Source organism: Poecile atricapillus, chromosome Z (genome assembly GCF_030490865.1).
Source record: "Poecile atricapillus isolate bPoeAtr1 chromosome Z, bPoeAtr1.hap1, whole genome shotgun sequence".
NCBI lineage: Eukaryota > Metazoa > Chordata > Aves > Passeriformes > Paridae > Poecile > Poecile atricapillus.
Window position 1 is genome coordinate 42,897,010 of NC_081289.1, and position 24,887 is coordinate 42,921,896.

The 24,887-nt window shown below is 38.7% G+C and overlaps 2 protein-coding genes across 9 annotated transcripts in view; both read right to left on the reverse strand.

The window, feature by feature from the left end:
• LOC131572987 (methionine-R-sulfoxide reductase B3, mitochondrial-like) overlaps positions 1 to 7,906 on the reverse strand; it is a 79,140-nt gene extending 71,234 nt beyond the window's left edge. For 2 of the 7 annotated variants that reach the window (XM_058826473.1, XM_058826470.1), the window contains exon 1: positions 7,459 to 7,598. Coding sequence is in view for 3 of the 7 variants with exons in the window: in XM_058826468.1 (XP_058682451.1) it covers positions 7,472 to 7,672 (201 nt within the window). In the remaining 4 variants the exon portion in view is untranslated. Of the gene's footprint in view, positions 1 to 7,458 lie in introns of all 7 variants that reach the window. The other 5 variants (XM_058826468.1, XM_058826469.1, XM_058826466.1 and 2 more) reach the window with 5 other exon arrangements.
• A 701-nt stretch (positions 7,907 to 8,607) lies between these two features.
• The window catches only part of LOC131572780 (inner nuclear membrane protein Man1-like), a 42,548-nt gene continuing 26,268 nt past the window's right edge, over positions 8,608 to 24,887 (reverse strand). Inside the window, exons 5-13 of one of the 2 annotated variants that reach the window (XM_058826128.1) lie at positions 23,076 to 23,155; positions 22,847 to 22,995; positions 22,123 to 22,224; positions 20,950 to 21,052; positions 20,536 to 20,714; positions 13,995 to 14,076; positions 11,203 to 11,308; positions 11,035 to 11,113; positions 8,608 to 10,798 (exon numbers count right to left, since the gene is read on the reverse strand). In XM_058826128.1, coding sequence (XP_058682111.1) covers positions 10,635 to 10,798; positions 11,035 to 11,113; positions 11,203 to 11,308; positions 13,995 to 14,076; positions 20,536 to 20,714; positions 20,950 to 21,052; positions 22,123 to 22,224; positions 22,847 to 22,995; positions 23,076 to 23,155 — 1,044 coding nt within the window. In that variant the 3' untranslated portion in view covers positions 8,608 to 10,634. Of the gene's footprint in view, positions 10,799 to 11,034; positions 11,114 to 11,202; positions 11,309 to 13,994; positions 14,077 to 15,661; positions 15,787 to 20,535; positions 20,715 to 20,949; positions 21,053 to 22,122; positions 22,225 to 22,846; positions 22,996 to 23,075; positions 23,156 to 24,887 lie in introns of those variants that run through there. The other variant, XR_009276048.1, reaches the window with a different exon arrangement.

Here is a 24,887-nt window from a genome sequence, read left to right on the forward strand (position 1 = left end):
AGACATCAGAAATTCCTCAGCAACTCAGCCATGTTCCCAGAGCATCCTCATGCCAGCACAGGGCCCTTCTCCTATGGTTCACTTCAGCACATCTCAGTGAGGGCCCTCAGCATCCCCAATCAGGATAAAACAGTGAAGCTCTATGTCCACCTGAAGTATTTTTGAAATAATAATTACTGACTAGAATTCTAATACTTTTGTTCAGTATGCTATTTTTATAGCCTTGGCATGTATGTACAGATTCACATTCTCTTACAGTTTTCTATATGTTTGAAAATTCTCTGTAGTTGCTCAGCAAAACAAATAAGAAAATTAATAACCCATAACCTATAATCAGTTAAGCCCATCTACAAATTTCACACTTTGTAACCCAATACAAAGAAAATAAAGGCAACACATCCTATTATCAGGTTGGAAATAGGACTGTTTAAGAAACAGCAGAGGCAATTGCCTGAAGTAGTTACAGTGACTACTTTCAAACTTGAAATCTGTTGTGCAGACCTTGCTCTGCACAGAAACTGTCACTAGAGCTGCCAAAACTCCCTTTTCTTTTTCTTTTTCTTAGAAATCTTTATCAAAGTCTATCAAGCTTTCCATTTCATTCTTGGGAACTATACCTCATGTACTTTAGCTGCATAAATATGAGACTACCAGAAATTAGGCATACTAATGTTGATCACTATATTCCAGGATGGAGCTGTCCTGTGTGCCTGAGATGTTTCCCTGAGGTTGCTCTTCCTCTTCTGACAGATTAGGAAATTTATTCTAAGTGTTTGGGAAACAAGGAGAGGAAATTGTTCAGAAAAGAGAATGTACCTTCAAAGATTTTCGAAAGGTTTTTGCCTTTACAAAATCTCAAGAGGAAGAGGATAATATCCATTTTTAAAAAGGAAGAAAAGACTGACTGGTGAATTACATGGCCATAGATCTACCTTCAACCCACAGAAAGCTTTTGAAACAAAATACTAAACAATCCATAAACAGGCAGTGAAAATTAGAAAGCAGTAAGCCACCATGATGGGCTTGCCAAAATCTAACCCCATAACTAACATACTTTCCCTCTTTCCTTGTACTCTACAGACAGAAGGAAAGCAGCAAATCCAACAGACCTCAAATATAAAATACTTCCAGACAAAGCAAACTGGAAAAGCACTTTTCTTTTGGATCAAGGTCCTATATCACAGGTGCAGACCTGCTTGAATAAACACACTTGCTCAGCGCTTCTCCTACTGACCAGGGCCAAAACCCATCAAGCCGTCCTACCAAAATTGCAGAGACACCAACCTGCAGGGAGTGTGAAACACCCCTGAAGAGCTGAGCAGAACTCAAGATGGATTTAATAGATTGCAGAAATTGTCAAAAACCAGCAAGATAAAATTCAATACAGCCAAATACAAAGAATCACATTTGGACTTTAAAAGAAAACTTCAAATGCATAAGACAATCAAAAGTAAGAACGCCAGACTAGCAGCAGTACAGCAGAAAAGGTTGTAAAGGTTACAGTGACAATAAATTGAGCCAACAGTGTGAAATTATTAGAAAAAAACAGAGTAACAATCTGGAGTTTATCAAAAAGAGAAACATAATACATAACAGGAGGGACTGGGGAGGAAGTCTGATCTGCTCAGTAGCCGTGAGGTATCAGTTGGAAAATGCTTCTGGTTTGGGGTGTAGGACAGAGACAGTCAAGGAAAGCCCAGAGGAGAAGTAAAAACAAAAAGAGTGGTTCAGAAAGCCAAATCCCTGCAAAAATTTTTGAGCACTGGGTTTGTTTAGTCTACAAGAGTGATTGTGGAAATGGGATAATACTCTGAAATACTTCCTCTCATCCAAAATAGCATTACATCACTCATCTATTACACTGTCTTTATTACTGCCACAGTTATTACTTGACTGTCATTAGAGCAAAATGTACTGGTCTATAATTCGTATGTAACTGAGCAACAAAAAGGGCTTGTTTTTCCCCAGACAGCTACTGTATTTCACATTTTAAGACTTCACAGAAAGAGCCTAGAGTCTTGCAAAATATCTATTGTAATCCTTCCCAGCATGGTTCAACAACTGGTAAAATAAATTGGTACAAACCAGCACCTCTCTCAAGTTCAGAGGCAAGTAGCAAAGCTGCCTTGTATTTTTGGATGAGGGATGCCAGGTAGCAGTTTATAGATACCAAGAGCATATGGTGGGTCCTTTTCCCAGTGAGCCCCAAATTTTCTACAAGGTCTTGTCCCTTCCATGAGCTTGCCTTTAAGTAAAAGCAGGAGTACACAGAACAAGCACTACACAAACAATTTGGTTTCTCCCATGAAAAGAGATGTTAAGAGGTGTGCTGCCAGCACAGTGTATTTTTCCACTGTGTACACACAAGATCTGATGACACACTGATTTTAATTCTGAAAAAAAAAAAAAAAAAAAAAAAAGAAGATACAGTCTAAAAGTACATAGCAGTTAAACATTAAGGCTTTGACCAACAGGGCTGATTTTCCTTTTCTGCAGCCATTCAAAAGCAGAGACAATAAAGCTATAGAAAACCCAAATAATTTTATTTGTGGAGCTTCTGAATTTTCATCTAAGGGCTGTAACTTCACACAGTTGACTGATTCACCTCTATTTTTCCACCTGTCCTTGAGCTGGCAGCCAAAGCAACCGCTCCTGTCTTATTCCCATCTCTCTCTCACATTTGTGCTATGGCTACTGACACTGTTGTTGGTGTGCAGGAGTGAAAGCCCAACAAATCTGACCTGCAAGCCTCGGTTTCAGCATTGTGCAGACTGGATCAGGGCACTACTGAATCACCCATTAGTATAAATGCAACTTGAACTGAGTGTAAGCTCTGACTGTTCATCATCAGGACGCAGTAGGATGGATCTGCATTGGGTTTGTATTTAATATCAAGCTTCCTCTCAGCAGCAGGATGGTGACAATCTGACCCAGGCAGCAAAGCCTGCTTGTATATTCAACCACTTTTCTTACCCAACCAAGCAACTTTATATCAAGCCAATGCTTGCTCTTGAACCAGCTGCAAAAAAGCCAAGACCAGACTCACTGTGCTGCACAAACTGAAAGAGACATCCATGCGGCTCCCACCCACCAACCCACCTTGAAGGTTCTCAGAGTTGTTAAAGTTACCCACACTCTCTGTGCAGGCAGCTGGAACAGCCTTGCCTGCAGATTTCCCTGAGAACCACATACTGGGGAACGGAGAGGAACAAGAACAGGGCAACCCCTCAGCCAGAAGGAATGCTTTGTGGGCTGTTTCCTTTTGGCAACGACTGGCACAGATCACTTCCCCAGGAAGCTGCTAAGGTTCCATGTGTTGAATTTTTTTTCCATTTCCATTGTGTGGTGGGAGTGAAAGTGGTGGCATTTGGCAGCCACATTCCATCAGCGCTATTGTTATTCCCTGGTAGTAGGGATTTGTTTTCCATCAGGTGAAACGCAAAGGCGTTGTCCCCTTTTGGAAGAACACAGAGTTAAAGAGACCCGTGGGGAAATATTTCCAAATGCCATGTATGACATTACTCTTAAAATTTCTTGGATGAGGTAACACTTCCCAACCAAACAATGTGTGAGCACGCTATGTACATTTTGCTAAGCTGCTGCCCACAGTTCAAAGAAATAATCACTCCAGATGCTACTGAAAGGAAAAAGCAAACTGGGGACCTCTGCAGAAGGTCCCTGTCCTTAGATTTTGTCAGTGCAACACTCAGAAGCTGACTCATGTTTAAATCCAAAACCTTCTGGAAATAAAGAAGTACTTATGCTATTAATTATTCTACAAAACAATGCTAAACTATAATTTAAGTCTGTGAGGACAGCAAAACTGTGTTAGTACCTTATAAGTGTAAGTATTGTTCTTGCCTGTTTTGGGCTAGTATCGTTCACTTCCTCAGATCTTAAAGTCCTTATTGCAAAAAGCCTCTTTATTCCCAGTTCCAGTTGCTAGATTGTGTGGTTTTCAGATAATGCTGAATTGAGGTTGCTAAATGAGAACCAGAAGGCTAGAGCTAAGCAGATAAATTATAATTTCCAATTACCTCACCATAAATGGGGTTCCCAAAGAATTCTTCTACCCTATTTTCATGCAAAAAATACAGATCACCATCCTCACACACTAAAGACACAAAAATCCTTGCTAAAATACACAATGACATTCTTCAATTTCTGGTAGAAGTTAATAAAGCAATATGTGTTTCCTTTCTTTTCTTAAGTGGTTAGTTGAAAATTAATTTTAAAACACTGCTAGTTGGTTATACATTCACAAATTTCCATAGAGAAGGATTTAAATCTTTAGTTTTGTGGTTTTTTTAAAAGCTAGTACATATTAATAGCTCACTGAGAACCAAAGATTCTTCTGAGGGAAATGAAGCCTCTGAAAAGGCAACAATAATTCCTACCAAAGCAAGGTGAATAAGGGAAGGGAAAATTAACCTGTCACTTCTTACTCTATGAGGCAACAAAAAAAGTGCCCCAAAAGCTCTCAGGTTTTTTGTTGTTATGTTTAAAAGAACTCTGTCTTGTGTGGAGAAAGCAACCTTGAAATAACTCCATGTAAGGACGTGATAGCTCCCAAGCAAGAAACACCGTATTTCTGTCTGGCCTTGCGGTTTGTTCCAAAATAAGCATACCAACTTCAGAGTTACTCAGAAAAATCCACACCTGACTTTATTTGACAGTAATTCCTAATTGCAATGCCATAAACACACCAGGAATTTGAAGGTCCATTTTTGTTGGGGTCTTTTGGCTAAGGAACCCTTAAGCTAGAGCTAGACCCAGCTATAATTAGGCCAATGTTTATCCCACTTTCCTATCAGTTAAAGCCTCCATAGCTTAAGTTCATACATAGCTTTGGTGCTGCCCAAACTGCAGCTTTAAACAAACAAAAAGGAAAATAATAAAAAGGGGGAAAGAAGGTCATATTCCCTACCTATGACTAATATAATGCTGCATGTAGCTTAAGAGTTGCTCTGTAATGAGGACACACTCACTTGAATAATGCAGCTCAACAAAGCTATCTCCAAATTGGATGGCTTTGCTGCATTGCTGGCTTGTAGCAATGCCAGTCAGATGCAGACAGGCAGACTTCTTAACCTTCTGTCTGAGAAGATTAAATCCTTAACAGAGAATTCTCTTCTCTTCCCCTACTGACTCTTACTATCCCATCTTTTAAAACAACTAACAAAAGAACTGTTAACAACCCATCTAATAGAGAAATTCTGTTTTCTGGCATTTCTAAGGTAATAAATAGGCTGGATCTCCAATGATACAGAAACAAGTATCAGCTTACAAAGCTGACAAAACATGAGTAGGTAAACAAGATCCTCCCATACCTTCATAAATAACAGGGCAAAGGACCAAATACCTCCCTCACGTGCAAGCTGGCCCTTACCAAACAGCTGTAAGGAATTCATATCGTACGTACAAACAAAAAATAAGAAATTCTCACAGCATGTACTGACATAAACATCTGAATTAACTAACCCCTGTGTGAGCATGTAATTGCTACCACTTGGAAAAATGAGCAAGGTCATTCAGTCAAAAGACTTTATTTTTGTCTAGGATCAACTGCTTTATATGGCTTTGCTACCAAATATAGAAACGTTAGCCCATCTACAAACGCACTATTTTTAAAGATTGCGCCTTTAGAAGAAAAATGGGATTGTTTTCCTCCTAAAAGATCTTTCCAAACGTGTATTATTAAGATCCAAGACACATCGGATGGGAAAAGGACAGACTAACCACATTCTGGACAGAACTGTATATTGTTTAACTCTGCTAATTTTACTGCTTTTAACAAAGCAATGCAGAACTTTTTTTTTTTTTTTTTTAAATCCTTTTCTAATGTCAGAACTCTAGGATTATTTAGTAACTCTGGTTAAGCTGCTAACCATATTTAATTCCCTACATTATTTGTACAAGACAGTTGAGAAATACTGTTCTAAAATAAGCCATGTCTAAAGCGAGGCAGGCGATTCTTTTAGAAACTATGAGCAAACGTCTGATTAAGATGACAAGCCACATGGAAACTACTCCCAGAATCAGACTCAAAGGGCACTGTTACCAACCAAATTTGGCAGACAAGGATTCGTGACGAACTGCAAAGGCACGCAGCAACGTAACAAAAAGTTGGGAATCATCAGCAAATAAGACAGAAAGCACTTGTGTCTACTCAGCAAGGGCAAGAACACAGGCAGGACAAATTCTAAGCATTAAATTCTGGATTCAGATGAGTGGCACTGTGCCATAGTGGGAGTGGAGATGGCTGTTCCATTTACAGGTGACTTGCCATAAGCAAGCTGTATGAGTAAGGAAAAGAATCTGGCCATTGCAGATTTCTAATTCTGACTTCTGTCTGTCCAGAGAGCACATCTTCAGAACCGTTTCAGTAGTAACACAGAAAGAGCTAAAATCTTGACATACATAATGTAAGGCTCTATACTTCCCTAAAAGCTGGTCAGAAGACTTAGAGAGACTACCTTATAGCATTTATCACTAGGTAACAGCTGACATCCGGCCTTATCTGTAGATAACTACTTTGAGATTTGGCATTTTTAATACACAGCTATGCTTGTTTAGGATTACTGCACTTTTTAGTGCAGTCAGGACTACTGACTTTTTAGTCTTGGTGCTAAGAGGGTGATGACTGAAAATTCAGCTCAAGCAGGAAAGACAGCATTTATAGCTAATTTGTCAAATACTACAGGAAGCTTAATTAAGTCTCATTTCTGTTTCCAGGAATATTACGATGCACCAAGTACAGCTACATCTACTCGGCCAGGGGACAGTAAGAAATAAACTGTACTTTATCCTTTGCATCGATTGTATCTGACAGAATAACGCCAAACAAACCCAGTCAGTGAACACATTGAGCTTCCTTGGAACAACACAGCCAAATTGCGAGCTCATTTGAGAAGTTTAAGCTCCTTTTTTGACCCAGCGCCGCACAATTTACCGAGCTGGGGATAGCGGCTGAACCGAACTCATCAGGCGCTCGGTCAAGCGCTGCTTCCCCGAGCCAGCTATTCTGCTGTGCACCCCGTTTGAGCCGGGAGCTCCAGTCGGCGCAGGACACCCGGAGCCAGGGGCTGCGCCAGGGTCCAGGCGCTGCGGCGGCCGCAGGAGCGGCTCAGCCAGGATGCGGCCGGGACGCGGCCGGGATGCGGGGGCGACGAGCGCCGTCAGGGGCTCGCTCCGTGACACGGGCAACGACCCGAGCGATCACCGACCCGAGCGATCCCCGACCCCAGCCCCGCTCTCGGCCGCCAGCAGGGTCGGCGGGGTCCCCCTCAGCGCCGACCCGCTCCCGCCGCCGCCCCGGCAGGTGCGGCCCGGCCCGGCCCGGCCCCCCGCGCCGCCGGGGCCGCTCCTCCCCTCGCCCCCGCCGCAGCCCCCGGCCCGCCCTCCCCGCGGCACGGCAGCGGGGCCGGTGTGGAGGCGGGGGCGGGGCGCAGCTCCTACCTGCGGCTCCTACCTGCGGCTCCTGCGGCGGCCGCCAGCGCCAGGCAGAGCGCGGGGAGCAGCGGCGGCGGCGCAGCGCGCATGGGAGCGGCCCGAGGGAGCGAGCGAGCGGCCCCGGCCCCCCCGCCCCGCGGGAGCGCAGTGACGGGCCCGCCGCCCGGGGAGCATGACGGGAAATTCCTGGGCACCGGCGGCCAACGCCAAATATGAACATGGAGCCGGGAGACTCCCGCCGCACGCCCGGCACGACCCGGCAGCGCGGGGAGGCGGCCGGCACCCTGTCCCGTCCCGCCGCCGAGGCACAGCCGAAGCGCCCTCTCCTAAAGGCTTAAAGGGTGCGCTTCGGACAGGCCGACGAAGCGGCTCCTCGCCCCTTTAAAGAGACGTTCCCGCGGTTGCAAGGAGAGCCCCGGCCGGGCTGCCGTGCCCCTCAGCTGCCTGCGCGGCGCCGGCCGGGAGCGGGGACAGCGCTCTCAGCGCCCACGGCTCCGGCCCACGGCTCCCAACCGGAGCCCGCTCCCGCCTTCAGCACCGGCCGCGAAACCAGGACAGCGCCCAATGCCCACCGTGCCTAGCTGCCAAAACGGAGGGAACTGAACATCGAACCTCTTCCTCCTCCTGCTCCCCTTCCCCACGCGACGCGAATATGTATGCGGGGCAACTGACTGTAAATAATGGACTTACACGCCTTTCTTTGTTCCTCCTACCCCCCAAACCTTCAACCTGTCATTTAAACAATTCTAAAGCAGCCTAAGATAAAGACAAGAAAAAAAAGCCAGTCTCTTCTGTTAATCTATCAACACCCCTTTGATGACTCTTTGTATCTCAAAATACAAGGAAGAGGCTGAAAGCACAAGGTTATGGCTCTTCACCCCTGCCCTTTGGCAGGGGAGACAACATGGTATGTCCACGACTTCGGAATCAAGCTACTGTCTCTGCACTCCCTGTGTATAGAATCAGGACGAAAGTCAAGCTGAGAGTTAAGTGAAACTCAGCTGTGTGTGTCAGCTCACAGCAGCACCTGTTCACATCTGAACAAATACTAAAAATTAATTCGGTGGCTGTAAAAAATTGATCTCCCCCTCCACCCCCAGATGAGAAAAGCATTTGAGTCAGAGACACCCAAATATCTAGAAGGTGAGACACATATAAAAACCCCTAATAAATCTTTAATTCGAGTCTGGTTTGGTTTTTTGTTGGTTTTTACAGGATAGGGTGACAAGTTACAACAAACATCTGATTTTTCTCAAATGTTCAGATATTATACATATTCCCCTGTCTTGCAGGAAGGGATATCGGTCAACTTAACAGTTTAATGTAAAATAAGCTGCATAATAGTACATATTACAATTAAAATGTACAGTGTTTACAAGAAATATATCTTAGAAGCAAGACAGATGCATTTGCATCGAGGCGACCTTTTAAAATGCCACAGCTATTTTTACATTCACTCTTGCAACAGGTCACAAGATGGGGTCACTAAGGTCAGGTTAACAAATCACTATGATGCACATCAAATACAACAAAATTAGTTTATATACATATATATAATACATATACATGTATATTATACATATACATATATGTATATAATAAAACTCATCAAAAATCTACCAGACCTGGCACAATCCACTTACCCATCAAAAATATGTACTTGTCCTTGGTAAGTAGAATTCTGCATGGCTGATTATATATTATATATACTCATTCATTAGCATCTGAGACATAAAACTGAGGATTTAAAATTTTTCGGTTAACAAACTCTCCAATAATAAACATGGTGCCCACAAAAGCACAAAGGTAAGGCACAATAGGATTTCCTGTTGCAGAATAGTGTGCATCATGTTTACTTAACCGTAAGAAAAACGTGCATTATTTGTGCAAGTTCATGCTGCAGATCCATCATATCTACAAAGTAAAGTGAGTTTCAGTAAAATTTGTGGGACTGGTGTGCTTCCAGTCTCACCTCCTACAGGATGTCCAGCTGGATAACTAGGTAAAATTGTTGTAGGAGTGGGGATTAGTAAAGCCAATAATCTTAGATTTGCAACTAAGCTTCTCAGCAACAATTTTGTACTTCTAGGTAAACATTAGTAAATTTACAAGCTTGGAATCACAAGATTTACTGTCAGCTGCACTTGCTTGCATGAACCAAAATTGTTGCAAGGAAGTATGTACCTTTTAAAATTTTAACAGATAAATGGTTCATTAAAATATGTTATAATGTACTGGGAATGTCACTTAATCCAATGGTATTTTGTCACAGCCCTGACACTTGTAATAATAAATACAGCTTTTCACAAAATATTTTTCCAGTATCTGCCAATTGCTTCTTTATTGCTCACAAATTTGAATTCATTACAATTGGTATCAGACCTTTCACACAAAATCAGTCAGGTATTTTATATAAAACCTATAAAAGATATTTAACCTGTATCCAACACTTTTAGGTATTTGGCCTCTTGTCATGGTACAGCCAAAACCATATAAAACAATAGGTTTTGAATAAAATAGGAAGCTTATTTGCTGCTTCAATGCAGACATCTTCACAGAACACAACCCTTTTTGCCACCACCAGCATTTACATTTATATACAAAATCCAGTACATCCGCAATCAGTTCATCTTCCCTCACATTGATATGCAACCACTAATGCCAAATTCACTTTCCCCACACCCCAGCTGCAGAAAAAGATTCTTATACAGCAACAAAAAACTAATATTGACTGAATTTTTTTTTTTTAAACTTATTTACCATCAGGAACTGTAGGTTGCTTGTTACAAAATACCCACAAGATTATTTCACAGGAAACTATGGAAATACAGGAAGTCTTCTTTTCTCCATGCTTTTGTATTATCAAAAACACTTCTTGGTGCAAAAATACGTCACCACATCTGCAAATGTATAATGAAATCGGTATTCCTCATGCAAAACTTAAATGCATCGGTTTACTATAGCCCCGGAAAACTTTGTGAAGCAACTTTTTTTTCTTTTTTGTCAGCTCAGTATTACTGCCTCATTGCTAAGTCCCTTTGGAAACAAGACTTCTGGAACGTTCAAACTTTTATTTAATTCTTTAAAGTATTACATAGAAAAAGCACTAAAAAAGGAAGACGGCAGCCAAACAGGAACATTCCTGTTGCAAGTAACAGTCCTAGCAGTTGTAGAAAGTTTTCTCAGGAACTTCCCTGAGAATTAGTTGTGCCTGTCCGAAGACGCAGATGTGACATAGAGTTCATGTGTTTGTTTGATGGCTTCAGTGGAGTGTTACAAGTAAGAGCCTGGGGAAAACGATGATGATACCGATCTAGTCGCAGGTATTTTACTGTTACCAGCTTTCCTGCGAGGCAAAGAAATAGGAAAAGAGAAACCTTCCAGTTCAGTATTATTGCATTTTGCTTCAGGATGTAAAACAGAAATATGTCATTATATCAAAATTAGTTTACTTTTTTTCTTTTTTTACTGCTCAATACTTTACATACAAAACACTTCAACATTTAAAAGTCCAACTGCACCCATCTTCTGCACCCATGGGTAATTTCTACCTATGTTTTATTATAAACTCCCATTCCTTACCATCAAACCAAGAGCCATGTAATGCCTTGAAAGCCTTTCCAGCATACTCCGGGGAGAGACACTTGACATATACACAGCCCTAAGTAAGAGAGAGAGGGTTTAGGTTTTTTGCAAGTCCAGCTGAAAAGGATTAACAAAGTATTAAGACGTTACTGGAAAGTCACTCACCTCACGTGAATTTTTGTCTACGGCAATATGAACAATTCCATCATTATCACTACATTTCTCCAAGATTGCTTCTTGAATTGCTAGATGCCAGTGATCACCTATTTCCCTAGGCGAACAATGAAAGATTTAATGGATTACATAATTTTTTTAACATTCACAACATTCTCATACTTCCCCACTGAGTCTGGTTTCTCTGTAACTTGCCATAATTTTCAGGTAAATACCTCAGGACAGATTTAGTATTTTTCCTACTGAATACACTGTAAATTTGCTCCTACAGCCCACTTTAGAAAATTCAACCCTACAAATCAAAAGGCAAAACTTCTGTTTGGGGGGTGGGGTATTGTCCTAAAATGGGCTTATATAAGTGATGCTTAGACTGATAGTTAAAAAACATTTCTGCCTTGCAGAGTAAATGTCTGGAACACACAACAAGTCTGCTGCTGTGATGTGAGCGTTCACAATGTACAAGTGAACAAGTTGGACAAGTTGTTCCCTTGATATGAGTCCTCCCAAACTTTTGGCTGTAGAAAGATGATTATTTGCTGTGATAACATTAATAAAAACAAATTAACTGGTATATTCCCACATGATTCTCAAGACAAGAAAAAAAGACTGGTTTCATGGGGCTGCTTCTAACAGCTACTAGTGTATTGCTGAAAAGAATTCAGTAATTACTGTTAGTATACGGTCACTTAAAGAGCAGCTAAAACTAGTTTTGTTAAACATACCTTGCACCCACAGCAAAAGTCAAAACAATACTTGACAATCTAATCACAGACACTGGTACATTCTGTGTTTTAGGTGGTCAGTGGAAGTATTCATCCCTTTCAGTTCTGGGACAAGAACATAAGCCTCCTTCCTCCAATGACACAAGCAGATTAATAATACAGTTTGTCTTGCACTTTGTATTACTGTTTGTGTTTTCTTTGAGATAACTCCAAGGGTATGATAAGAGCTATTTCCTTAAGCAATTGTCCTCTCAAAGACAGCTCACAGAAGAATGCACTAGGGAATACAATATGGAACTGGATGAAGTATCCCACTATGAATGTAATTCAGCAGTCCAGTAATGGAACTAAGTCAACTTCCAAAAGAAAAGATCTACAAAAAGTCAAAGTATTAGAAGTCACAATGTTCAAAATAGCTGACTGGATATAAGCACTAAAGACAAGTGTCAAAACACAACAACTCCTACTCTATAAATGTGGGGGCTTTTTAATGCACCTGCTGGGCATGGACTGGGTCAATACTGAAAAACAGTGAAGCTTACAGCAAAGATATAGGCTAAAAAGGGAGCTTGCTCTGACAAAAATAACACCTCAGTAATTAGTTCCATTAACAGCAGACATTTTGAACTGCTAACATTGTGCAACAATATACCAATAAATATTACAGTGAAGCTTCAGGAATGGACTTTTTCAGTACCACTCAGACTAACCTATAACTAATACAGCTCACAAAGTCTTCTTTAAAGCAAGGACAATAAGGATGTCTATATCACTTAAAATTCTCTGCAAATCCCATGTTTTATTTAGTCCTCCTACAGGAGGATCAGTTTGCTTGAAGAACAACACCTAAACCTTCAGTCTTGCTCCCCCTACAGCAACCTGAAAATTATTATAGAAGCCACAGAAGCTAATGTCTTCAACCAGTCATTAAGTCTTAAAGCTGTTGAGAAAAGGTTTTTAGAGTACCTCTCTAGGCTGGGGGTAACACTGTCTTCAGCTACATTAACTTACAGCTCTTCAGTTAATAAGGCAAGGAACTAATTAAGTGTGGCTAGAAAAAAGGCTGAAGAAATACATCCAAACTTTGCAATTATTTGTGTCCATACTCTGGTGTCCTCCCCTATTTCCTGTCCTAATCAACAGGTTTTATTTTCCACTCAACTTCTTATATTCTTCAGTCCCAAGTAGCATCTCACATTTACCCTGTAAGACATAGCATCTGCATTTTTCCCTTGTATAATCATATTAAGGAATAATTTACTCCAGAGAAGTTACTGGAGTCCCTGTATCTCTTGACAGTGGACAAAGAAACTTTCAAGATTAGACAGGATTATCTGGTGTAACATATGTGTTAGTTCTCAACTCCTAGCATGATCTAGTCCAGAGCCAAAGGGGATGTAACAGAATAGCAGAGGCAGATGAAGATTTAAAAGACTACAAAAAATTAATTATTTTTCCTTAACTCCTGACACATGAAACAAGGCTTTTTACTTATTCATACACAGTACATTGAGAATTACATGAGCATTACAAGCCAGTACACAGCACTAATTTGTTCCCAGAGCAAAAATCCGTTTGCTTCAAAATTAGGCAGTCACAGTGCCATAAAGTAGAAAGTGATTTAAATTCAGCCTTTTAAATGCAAACTCTGTGCAAGCTCTGTAGCAGTCCAAATACTCCAGAATATTTAACAACACTTTAAAAACTTACTTGTCAGGCCACATGAGTCTCTTCTGTCAGATGATACAATTGAACATTTACAAATTTAATTAATGGAGAAAGATCAGTCATTGCTCCAAACAGTTTGACTATATACCACATCCTTCAAGAAGTGAGCCAGAGACACACAGCAATACAATGAAGCACAGAAGACAGACAGTTAAGATTTTTTATGTCTTCTCATAGAGGTTAAGAGAAATACTTTTTTTTTCTTTTTACAACCTGTTGGCTATTTTTTAACATGTTCATGTTTCTTCACTTCTTCCAAACCCCACTCAGAGGTAAGAAATGGACTCTTCCAAAGGAATGCAGAAATACAGATAGATAACTGGTTTTACTTACATAACTGGATCAAACATATTGCGAATCTTTAGACATGGTGTCAAGCTGTTTGGTGGTGAATTTCTTCTATCTAGATGAAATGCTAAAAAAAAAAATAATTAAATAATAATTATTGACAAGCATAATACCATTGAGTTAAGAAATGCTTTATGCTTTAATACCTTTCTAGTTTTACTCAGAAGAAAGTTTCCTTCATATATGAAAGAATTCAAGCAAATTAAGTTTTTCAGTCTTCCACCACACTGAAGAAAACATACCATATTTAGCTGAATTTTTTATACCTAAAACTTCTACATTTAAGACACTCTAATAACCAGGCCACATGGAAGGAATTCAGGATATTGATATTACATCTCCACGAAAAGACAGATACACATAACACCTGGAGTAAATTTTTGGAACTGGAAGATACCAATACAAATCTAAGTGCCTGATCGATTTTCATTTCTTCCATTTTTTTGGGACAATTTTCTGCCCACCTGGCTAATAAATAGGGAAACCTTAAGATGGATGTTGCATTGCATCTGTAGTGCAGTAACATGTCAAGAATGCTCTACAAGGACAGGGCTTTTGTAGCCCTAAATGATCACACATGATCGAAAGCTTCTAAAAATCTAAAATGAAACATACTAGAAGAAAAAACAGATGTAAGAATAAAAATGAAAGTCAAAAATAACAGAGTAACTCAAAGCTGAATTGTGCCACGAAATACCTTCCGAAATCCTAAAAGAAATATTAACTTCTCTGAAGCTCGCAAATTCTACTTGTGGGAGTCACAAGAGAAGACTGTACCATGAGAAATGGAATCAAGGAGCATTTCAGATTCAGATAGGGCAGCTCCATATGCCTTGAGAAGGGCTAACAAAGCAGCAACCAAAAGGGGATAGCCTAGTAAAACAGCTTTCAAGGCTTGAAGGAAGTTTTACTTTGAAGATTGAGATAAGTGGATTCAAGAGTTTAAACATAAGGTTAAAAAATCTCAACAAGAAAAAATGACGTTCCAAACTGCTGCTAATGATTCTCCTTTGCAATCCCTACTTCAGAAGAATGTGACATATTCAAGATGTTACATTCCAAGGGTCAAAAGTCTCTGTATTGGGCAGATGTCTTGTGATTCTTATTGCTGATCTTTTAAAATTTTGAAACTACATCCAAAATATATGAACACTGCTGCTCTTCTGTATGCCACCCAAACAAAAAACATGTCACACAGACAAAATTAAGTCATGTGAAAGACGCTGCTCGTGAAAGACAAGCACTAACCAAGAGAAAGCTCACTGGAGATACAGCATAGAAAACCTGCTTCTTATGTAAATTCCCAAGACAAATAAAATACAATCACCAACTCAAAATTAGAAAAGGTAGCATCAAATTCTAATATCAAGCCTACTGCAAGTTCCCCAAATAACTAAAAACGTTCTTATTAAGAATCCTCATGCACACAGAGTGCAAGTCACCAACACCTGTCTGTTCTTCTCTTGGGAACAGATTTCTAAATATGCTGGTGACACTGCATCTACCTCTGAGCTTCCTATAGTTTAAGGACAAGTCCTTTTTCAATAGCACATGGTTTTGTAAAGTTTTTTGTCCCTTATTAAAAATTATACATAGGGTATACAACAAAAACTTTACAGAACTAAGCAACATTGAAAAATACATGGACTTACCTTACTCATGGAGGTTGGCTCCAGCAGATCAAGGGTGGGGTGAAATGTCACCAGCATATTGTACACTGGGGCACCACACCATATTGGAGAAGGTGGTCTGGGGTAGCCTAGTCATGGACCTGGACCTGGAAAGGTGTGGGGTTGAGGAAATTATGTGCTGATTGTTTACAGCTAGGTTTATTCAGCACATGGTTTTAATCTAAGGATAACAAATGGTGAGGTTATTTGCAGAGATCCTGGACCCAGCGGATCTACATTTCTGCAAGCTTTTTATGAACTAAATAAAAAATACATACTGATATTTATGGAAGCAGCTACACCACTGAGCTAAAGTAACTAAATGGGAGATTCACCCTTTAGTGTAGTTACCTATATAAACCAAGCTTTGTCTGTTCCAGTTTCTAATAACTCTGATGTCCTTTCGACTGGAAGATCTCAGGTGCTTATACTGAGATAACTTCAGCCAGAGCCTACCACCAGCACAAGACTAAACTGCTTCTAACAATGTAACATCCTACTGGTAGAGATGTGTGCCCAGAGCAGTGCAGCATATGAAAATAAAGATGAAGTCTCTCTTTTCTCAAAAAAACTTCAAAATCATGGTAAACTAAAAGTAATCTTTGCAACTTAGATGGAGCGTTTCATGTATAAGGGAAAAAATTACCGTGGAAATCAGTAAGGTGTGAAATTAAGGCTAGAACAATAATAAGCCTTAATATGTATACCAGAAATGGTACCAAAAAGAGAGCTTAGAGAAGACACTGGCAAGTTAATGCTGTACCTGCACAACAAAACTGAAAATAGCATAGTTAACTGGTATCTCTTGAACTTCGTTACAAGAAGTAAGAACTGATTCTCCCCCTCCCCCAAGAGGAAGTTTCACTGACAAAGCTATTCAGAATACAGTACTGATTATTTGAAAAGTTACATTGGTGTGGAGCATACAAAATATTCATGATAAGGGCATAAGCAGACATCCTTGCAGGAAAACAGTCTAAGTTGCACACTAGTTAACTATGTATCTCACACCTTTTTCTACACAGGTCTAAGGAGTAATGCTTTCAAGACGAAAAGAGAGAGGTAAAGATGAAATCTGAAAGCAGAGGCACAAAACTGTGCAGTAAGTCACTGGGAAGAAAAAATTCAGGACTTTGATAAATTCCCCTTGGGGATTACTGAGCACTTAAAAGAAAAGGAAGTTACTTTTTATTTAATTCATAATGTATTTTGTTTTACCACCTTAAACTGACTATCACTGCATCATTCCAGATTCCAAGAGCAGCAGCAGCTAAACATAGGTGCTTTCATCAACCCCTTCATCAGACTATGATGGAAGAAGTGTCTCTTGCACTGGCTTCAAAATGAACATTGAAGAGATTGTAGTAGAGCTTTCTATGCCCCTTGAATTACTAATATATTATTGCAAAAGGAATTCCAAGTATCATCACCATGGGCTACAAGACAGCCCAAAGGACCTTTAGATGTGAATTTGATGAACCTGGTAAGGCTGAAGACTTGCCTCAAACATCAGTAATAGTGTTTCTTAAAACCAGGTTTTATCAGTGTTAAGCCACAGATCACTGCAATTTATTAAGTACTAATCCTTCTTATCAAAGGCAAGAACAAAAAGAGAAAACAATTACCTGAAAATATTGAAGTATGCCTACACAACATGAGGTTCTTAAATACACACAGAAGATACTGAAATGATTATCTTATCAAACAGAAAAGTATGGTTGAATATAGTTAATTCAGCTATAGGAGACAAACACAGGATGGATACAGAATTTTACAAGCAGCATGAAACCCAGTTTTCTTGCAATAGTTAAGAGTTTTAATTGTGGTTTGGGGTCCTTTTGTTTGTTTTTGTCCAGAAAAAGGATTATGTTCTCACATGCTGGAGAGGGAGGAGGGTGTCATTCACAAAAGGTAACAGGTTATCTTCCATGCTGCAGGATGAAATATCACCCTAGATGTGGTACTTCAGAGAACCTCTTTATCTCATCTCCAGAGCTGTCAAGGAACTTCAGCTTCTACTGTTAGCTTAGCTACACTGCTTACGTAGTTTTCTTCAGTGCTCCAGTTATCAAAGATGTGACAGGACAATTGTATCTGTTCTTTCAAAAGCAAATTGAACACACTAGAATTGTGGGGTTCTCTCCACTGATTTAATTAAATCACTTGACATGATCAAGATTGTGTCTCAGTTGACTATACTCTTGTACATTGTTTTCAAAACATCGCATTTGTCCATCCTACAATGAGCTTCCCTACACTTTTCTTTTTAACAAATATACTTACTGCATCTAGTAGGTAGTATTTCAAAGGGATGGCACCAGAATTTATTCTGATCCAGAAAAAAAAACAAACCAACAAAACTGTCAAAACACAGGCTGCATCCTGAAGGACTGGACAAAATGTCACAGTGGTGGGTTAACACGCTGCTGACAGACAGCAGACATTAGATCTCACAAGCTACAGGTCCCACAGTTAAAACACACACTTATCATTTCATGGATGATCCTTGTATAGTCTGACAGGCCATTCTGAAAAGGGTTTCTTCTTCAATTGCACATGATCAGGTGCTGTTCCCTGCTACACAGCATTTCCAGATCTCAGATAGTTAAAAAATTGCAAGCTTGAAATTTATTCAGAAGATTCAGACCCAATAACTCATTATGATTTTCTGTATGCTGAGTCTGTTCAGGGCATAGCAGTCTTGAAGAGTATTTAGACTTATGAACTTCCACATTCAAACATCAGAACTGGAGTATGGACCTAAGTTCGAGTTAATGTATACTTCCAAGAAAGGAAGAAAGCAACACATACATGTAGAATTCCTAACATCGGGAAAGAAACAGCTGTGCAAAAAGCATGAGACTTCTGCAACTATTTGGAACTATTTCCAAAAGTCATTTGAACACAAGGAGTGCAAAACAGAAAGAGCCTTCACATATTAAAACTGCCTTTGCCTCCTGACTGTCAGGAACCCAAATAACCCATTGTCATTTCACCCACCCCATTTCCATACCCTTCTGTTAGAGCTGAAGTACGCAATTTCAGTTCTTCAAAGATCTTTGCTAAACTTCAAACATAACAAGAAAATTAGGAAAATTGCAATTAAAAGGACTGAAACAGAATGCATTTTGATACATTCTATACAACAGAAAACAGGGAGTCTTAAGTACATACTCTAAGCAACACACATATAAAAGCCACAGCTAAGAGGTTAAGTTATTCTGTCCACATTTGCAATGTGCTGAAGTAGGTATCAGATGGTCAGATTGGGATGGTACCTAAAAGTAGCTGTCTTTCCTGGAAGTTTTGGAGACCACTGTTCTGTTTACAAATAGCAAAACACCACCTGAGCTATCACACACTGAGTAGTCTCCAGGTGAGGATAATCTAATCCTATTTCTAATACATGACAGAACATCATGGAGTGATGTATACTGCAATCAAACAGGACAAGAAAAACTGAGAGCAAACGAGTAATAAATTAGAACTAGAGGATGATGTTTTTCATCCTGAACTAAACAATACACTGTGCAGAAGATTCAGATTTATAATACATTTATATAGCTTGCAGAAGCTGTGTTCAATTTGAGTGTTTGAAATTCAATCGTGGCAGTACTACAGAGATGGAATAGGAACAGCTGTTGACAAAATCCACCATTTCTGTATTGCAACTAAAGCACTTACACATCCCTAATGTACAATGTCCTGGAAATAAAAGGTTCTGCAACTCTTGGAATAAAGTCCATATACACATCTTACTAATGAAAGCTTTGAGAAATTGAGAAATCAAGCAATACAGTGGTCATGGCAGAATGCTACATTACTTCTACTGCAAACACAGAACCTCAAGCCTGAAGTAGCATCCACGTGGAATTTTTTAAAAAGCAGCCCCATTTCCAATGAATTATTTAAAGTGAGAAATGTAACACTAAAACCAATAGTGTAACTTTGAGACGTATATAATGATATTACTTACTTTCACACTCAGGCTAAGATAGAAATGATCATTCCTTAATTGCAAACCAGAATTCAAGTCCTACCATTTCAATTTTTCATTGAGCAAAAAAAAGAGCAACCCAAAACCTGAAGCTTGACATGAAGAAAGGTAGAAAGAAAACAAACCAGGAAAATACGACCACTGCAGACATAGAACTGCAAACGTGCTAGAATCCTGCCACTTGGTTTCATGGTAAAACTGAAAAGTGACAGACCAGTGCAAAATCCATGTATGACAAACTGCCTTCTCTATTAAAGGAAATGCTTTACACCACAGAGTTTGAAAAACAAAGGCAGTGTAGAAAAACATTTATGACAGAGCTAGAACATCAAACACTACTAGATGTTCCAAATGCACATTTTCCTAGTAGAGGAGTCTTTTGTCCTGGCAGTTCCCTTTTGAAATAAAACATCTCCTACTCCTTATTGACCTTAAGGCACCTTACTGACAACTTAACAGTAGGAAACTTAAGTCTGTAAGATCCAATTTACCTGCTGCCAGATACAACCAATTACATTACTTCCAGTAATTGTAAGGCATGTCAGAATTGGACCAACTAAAGAGCATTTTTTTTTTAATTCACCAAAAAAAAAAAAGAAGCAACTCACTTTGGCTAAATACCCAATACAAATTTCTGCAGTAGCTGTAACAGAAAAGCTCATTTCCTTTGAAAACAAGGCAGACACAATGCACCAAAAAAGTAAGTCCACAGAACAAGATAACAGAGAAATAGCACTGACAGTTCATAACAATCCTGAAATGTACAAGAGAAAACAAGCCTTTCATGTTCAAGCAACAGAGTAGCATTTGTAAGTTAGATATCTAAGACAATTATATCTGCAAAATATATCTTAAATACCTTGGCCTTGCCATACTTTCGATGGTATTACTAAAATTTTGTCACACGCTGCAGAAGGTTGCATCCACTTCCAAACCAAGAACTCAGCACCACCCACTCTTCTTGTCTCTGTACGAACTCTAGATTCATTTGCTGCAAGAAAGTCAACTGCTCTGTTCCAGACTTTATTCATCTTCCTCCTTCAAAATTGAAGCAAGAATTACAAAGTTAGCATTATGACAACATGCATAGTTGACATCCACCGTGTAAAACAAATCCAATGCTTATCTTCCCACCTGTGTCAATAGGAATCTCCAAAATATTACACTGCGCAATCTACTAAGAAATTAAGTTATTTCTATCTGAAATTAAGTTAATTGACCAATTTATTTTTACTGGTTTTCCCTCCTTTCCATACTTCTAGTAAGAACGTACCTGTCCTGAGGTGGTATTAGAGAATCACGCACATGTAAAATTGGCATATAAGGCTGCAACTCTTTATTTTCTGAACATGCCTCGCTGTGGCTTCTTAAAACATCTGAGGACCATAAAAAGAAACCAAACTGATAACTATGTAGCTCATACAAACATTAAGAAAAGCATCACTTCTGGCAATTAACAGATACTCTGAACACCCCTCCCAATTTCAGTAGTTAGGTTTTCCCTGCATTTTGAACCATTGTTTTCTCCAAATCATTCTTAAGGCAAATTAACCAAAAAGTGAGCGCATCTATGTCAAATACATCAAATAACTTTGAAGTAATGGAAGAGAGTTCTTACAGTTGTTCTTCATTGGTACTTTTTAAGTGTTAGCAAAGATGACCATCTTTGAAAATAAAATGTTCTCCTCCCACCTCAACAAAACTTGATTTTCAGACAAAAAAGGTAGGCACATGGTTAAAATAGAACAGTTCTGATTTCTCTATCATCTCTGTATATATGGTGACTACCATTAATGAAATTAATAACACAACTTAAGTAAGAGTTTAAAAACTACAAACACAACCTACTGCAAACACTGTGGCTTTGAGTAGAAAGAGGGAATTTTGGAGCTTATGCATATTGTTTTAGCAATATAATTTCTGCTCAAAGTAATTAATTAAAAAGCTATTTTTTCAATGAAAAAACATTAAGGATGGTATCAAGAGCTACCACACATTTTTGAAATGGATATTTTAACTGAAGTTAGCTGAAAAAACAGATACAGAAAGCAACATGTGACCATACTTCAGTAAACAAATATTGCATTTATATTTTTTATAAAATATATATTTTATATTTATTATTATATTTATTATTTATATTTATATATTTATTATTTATTATTTATATTCAACAGTAGGACAAAATACTAGCAAGTCAATGGCAACTTTATAGACATATTGATGTAATTCACAAATTACAAGCTTTATGTCAAAAGCTTTGATTAGGTTTAAAGGATAGGGTATTTAAAAAAAATAGAGAAAAACAAAACACACGGATTACATTGGACTAAGAACTCTAACAGCACAACGACTAGCAAACAGGAAGAAACATAACTGAATTAATGCCAGTACTTTGAAAGCTTATACAAAACTGATACATTAGACACAACTGAAGAAGCCATACCTATGATTTTCACCACCATATCATACATCTGCTTTGTTTCTTCTTCCTCTTTTGCCCAACGGTATTTCATGTAGTGTAAGACTCCCCAAACCATCGCGATACCTGCATTAACATGCGTAATAGTCTTTAAGCAGTATTAGAGCATTGGATATTTAACAGAGTTTACAGGGCATACTTCAGAAGTAGACTGAACTACCTAACATGCACTGTACATTCCAAAGTTAGTGAAATACTCTGTACTGGCTGTCTGTATTTTATACTCTAACACAGAAACACAAACTCTTCCACTTGAAAGAGCAGTTACTTCTAGAACAAACATTTAATTGTTTTAAGAACACCTCAATATCCCAGATCATCTTTTCTGCAGTTACTTTTTAAACTTCCTGGAACAACACTGAAATATCCTTAAAATTAAGGCTATCATCTTTTTACTGAACAGTTTGCTTTTTCTGACCAGTTCAACATGGAACTTTTGAAAGCTACAAGATATTGTTCTGGCAGATAAAAATGTTTCCCAAATAATGAATATGTTCAGCTGACTACAGAAGTAGATGACAACAACCAATTTGTAAATACAGTGGTGCAACAGAAATGCAAATCAAACCCCAATTTAATAAAGAAACAATAGAAACTCTAAGTTGAATAAAAACTTTCTCTAAACTTGCTTTTCCCCATGCACTTAGATAAATACAACAAAAAAAGGTTGACTGTTTTATTAACTTACCCCAAAGCAATATTGATAATCTGTGAGTTACATTAACAAATGCACGGCGAAAACGACACCTGAAAGACATCTTTGGACTAGTGGATTCCAGATACTTTACATCTGTCACATTAGTGACATCCATCTCATTAGGGTCATTGCTGAGACACCTATTCAAAAATATAAAGTACTTAGGAAAAGAGATACATTCTCTTAGAAGAAATTAAGTTAAGAAATAAACACCACTTACTTTATGCCAACATCTTCCCCACTATTCAAGATCCATTGTAATGATGTGTTAAGTACACTTTCATATTCTGGATCTAAATTCTGTCAAAATACAACATTAATTAGTAATTTCATAAATAACCAGGGAGTTACCATGCCAAAATAAAATCGAGATACTGCACAGATTAGTAGTCAAAACGACATTGTTTTGTTCCTGATTCTTCAGATTTTGAGTAGGTGTTCACTGCATAAAGTCAATCTACTTATGCTACAAGCAGTTCTCACCAGCATCCCTCAAACTAAGGACTATTTGAAAAGCCAAGCCACGTTCACCTTTTTAGTCACGACTCTAATCTAGAGCAAGAAAAAATTATTCAGCCACTAGGCGGCAATCACTGGAAACCTACTCTGGGAGTGAAACTCCAGCTAGATCCAAACTCTGCTGGAAATGCCTCCTACAAAAGCAGTTCCATGTTCCGTCCTTTTTTAAGAAGTTTGAGCAAATATAGTTTTAACAGATATTTGGAAAAAAAACCCAGTATTTGTAGCTCAAGACCAGACATCACTACGTAAGAGATTGGCTTTTTTTTTTTTTTTGATCGTTTGATATCAATTCTAATAGGATAACATTCACTGCTATCTGAGAGCTAAGGCTTTCTCCATAACTCATTCTGCATGGTCTTTTGCAGAAAGAGAAAAGTGAAAATGGAAGTTACTGTTGTATTTGGAATTACAGTCCCCAGAAAGTTTTATTTTCATCTTTCCTCTGAACCTCACATTGGCTTAGAATTCAAGCATAAGTACTTAAGACAGTAATGGCTTTATTTTACCTTAATGAGATTAAAGTATTGAAAATTTTATCACTGAACACAGAAATTCTGCAAAGCAACAGTACAGTTAAATAAGACTTCCTGCAAAGCAACAAATTTTCATATTAAATTTGAGCTTCTTAGCAGAGCTAAAACAGTTATAGTAACAGTAAACAGTTACATCATTCTTTTAGAATAACAGATATACACGACAATCTAGCACACCACCTTAATCTTTTCCACAATGCACTGGTTTTAACAGATACAGATTATTATTGCCAAACCATAAACCAGTGTTAGCAGCTTCTTTGGGATGCTCTAAAGCATTGCCCCTTTTTGCCTACTCCATAAAAGTTTGCCAAAGTGTAAAATTCCTATACATTTGTATATTAAATACATCCATTTAACTCCTCCTCATCCAATCAAAGAAATCTTACACACTCTGCCTCTTAAAAGGTTCAAGTAGTTTTCCACTGAAGAGTACACCAACATGGGCTAAAATAAACCCTACAGCTGTCAAGACAAGGCAAGAGTCATCTTTTATTTGGGGACTGAGGCAGGGGAATGACAGAGAGTGGGATTTCATAATACTGCTCAGTGATCAAATTAACAAAAAGGCCTTTTTTTGACCTTTTCTATTTAAAGCATCAATGAATAGCCTCTTCCAAACAGCTGCTGCCTGTCAGGCTGCTTGTACAGACTTTGCACATCAACCTTTCTCTAAAAAGAAAGTAAAACAGTATCATTTTCTACTAAGTCTCAAAAACCAACACAGTGATTTCTGGAGAAGCTTCTAGATATTTGAGTTTTATAAATTTATTATTTTCATGTTGGTCAACTATTTCCATCAATCCAAATAATCTCCTGGAGTTTTAATGAAAGAAATAAAAACCCTGCATGTCATTGAAGCACTACGAGTTAAACTTTCATTGCAATTAAATCAGTTTCTTTTACCCTCCCTCTCCCCAGCTGCCACTACATCCCCAAATAAAAATCATACATAGCATGTATTAAAGTTATCAGTT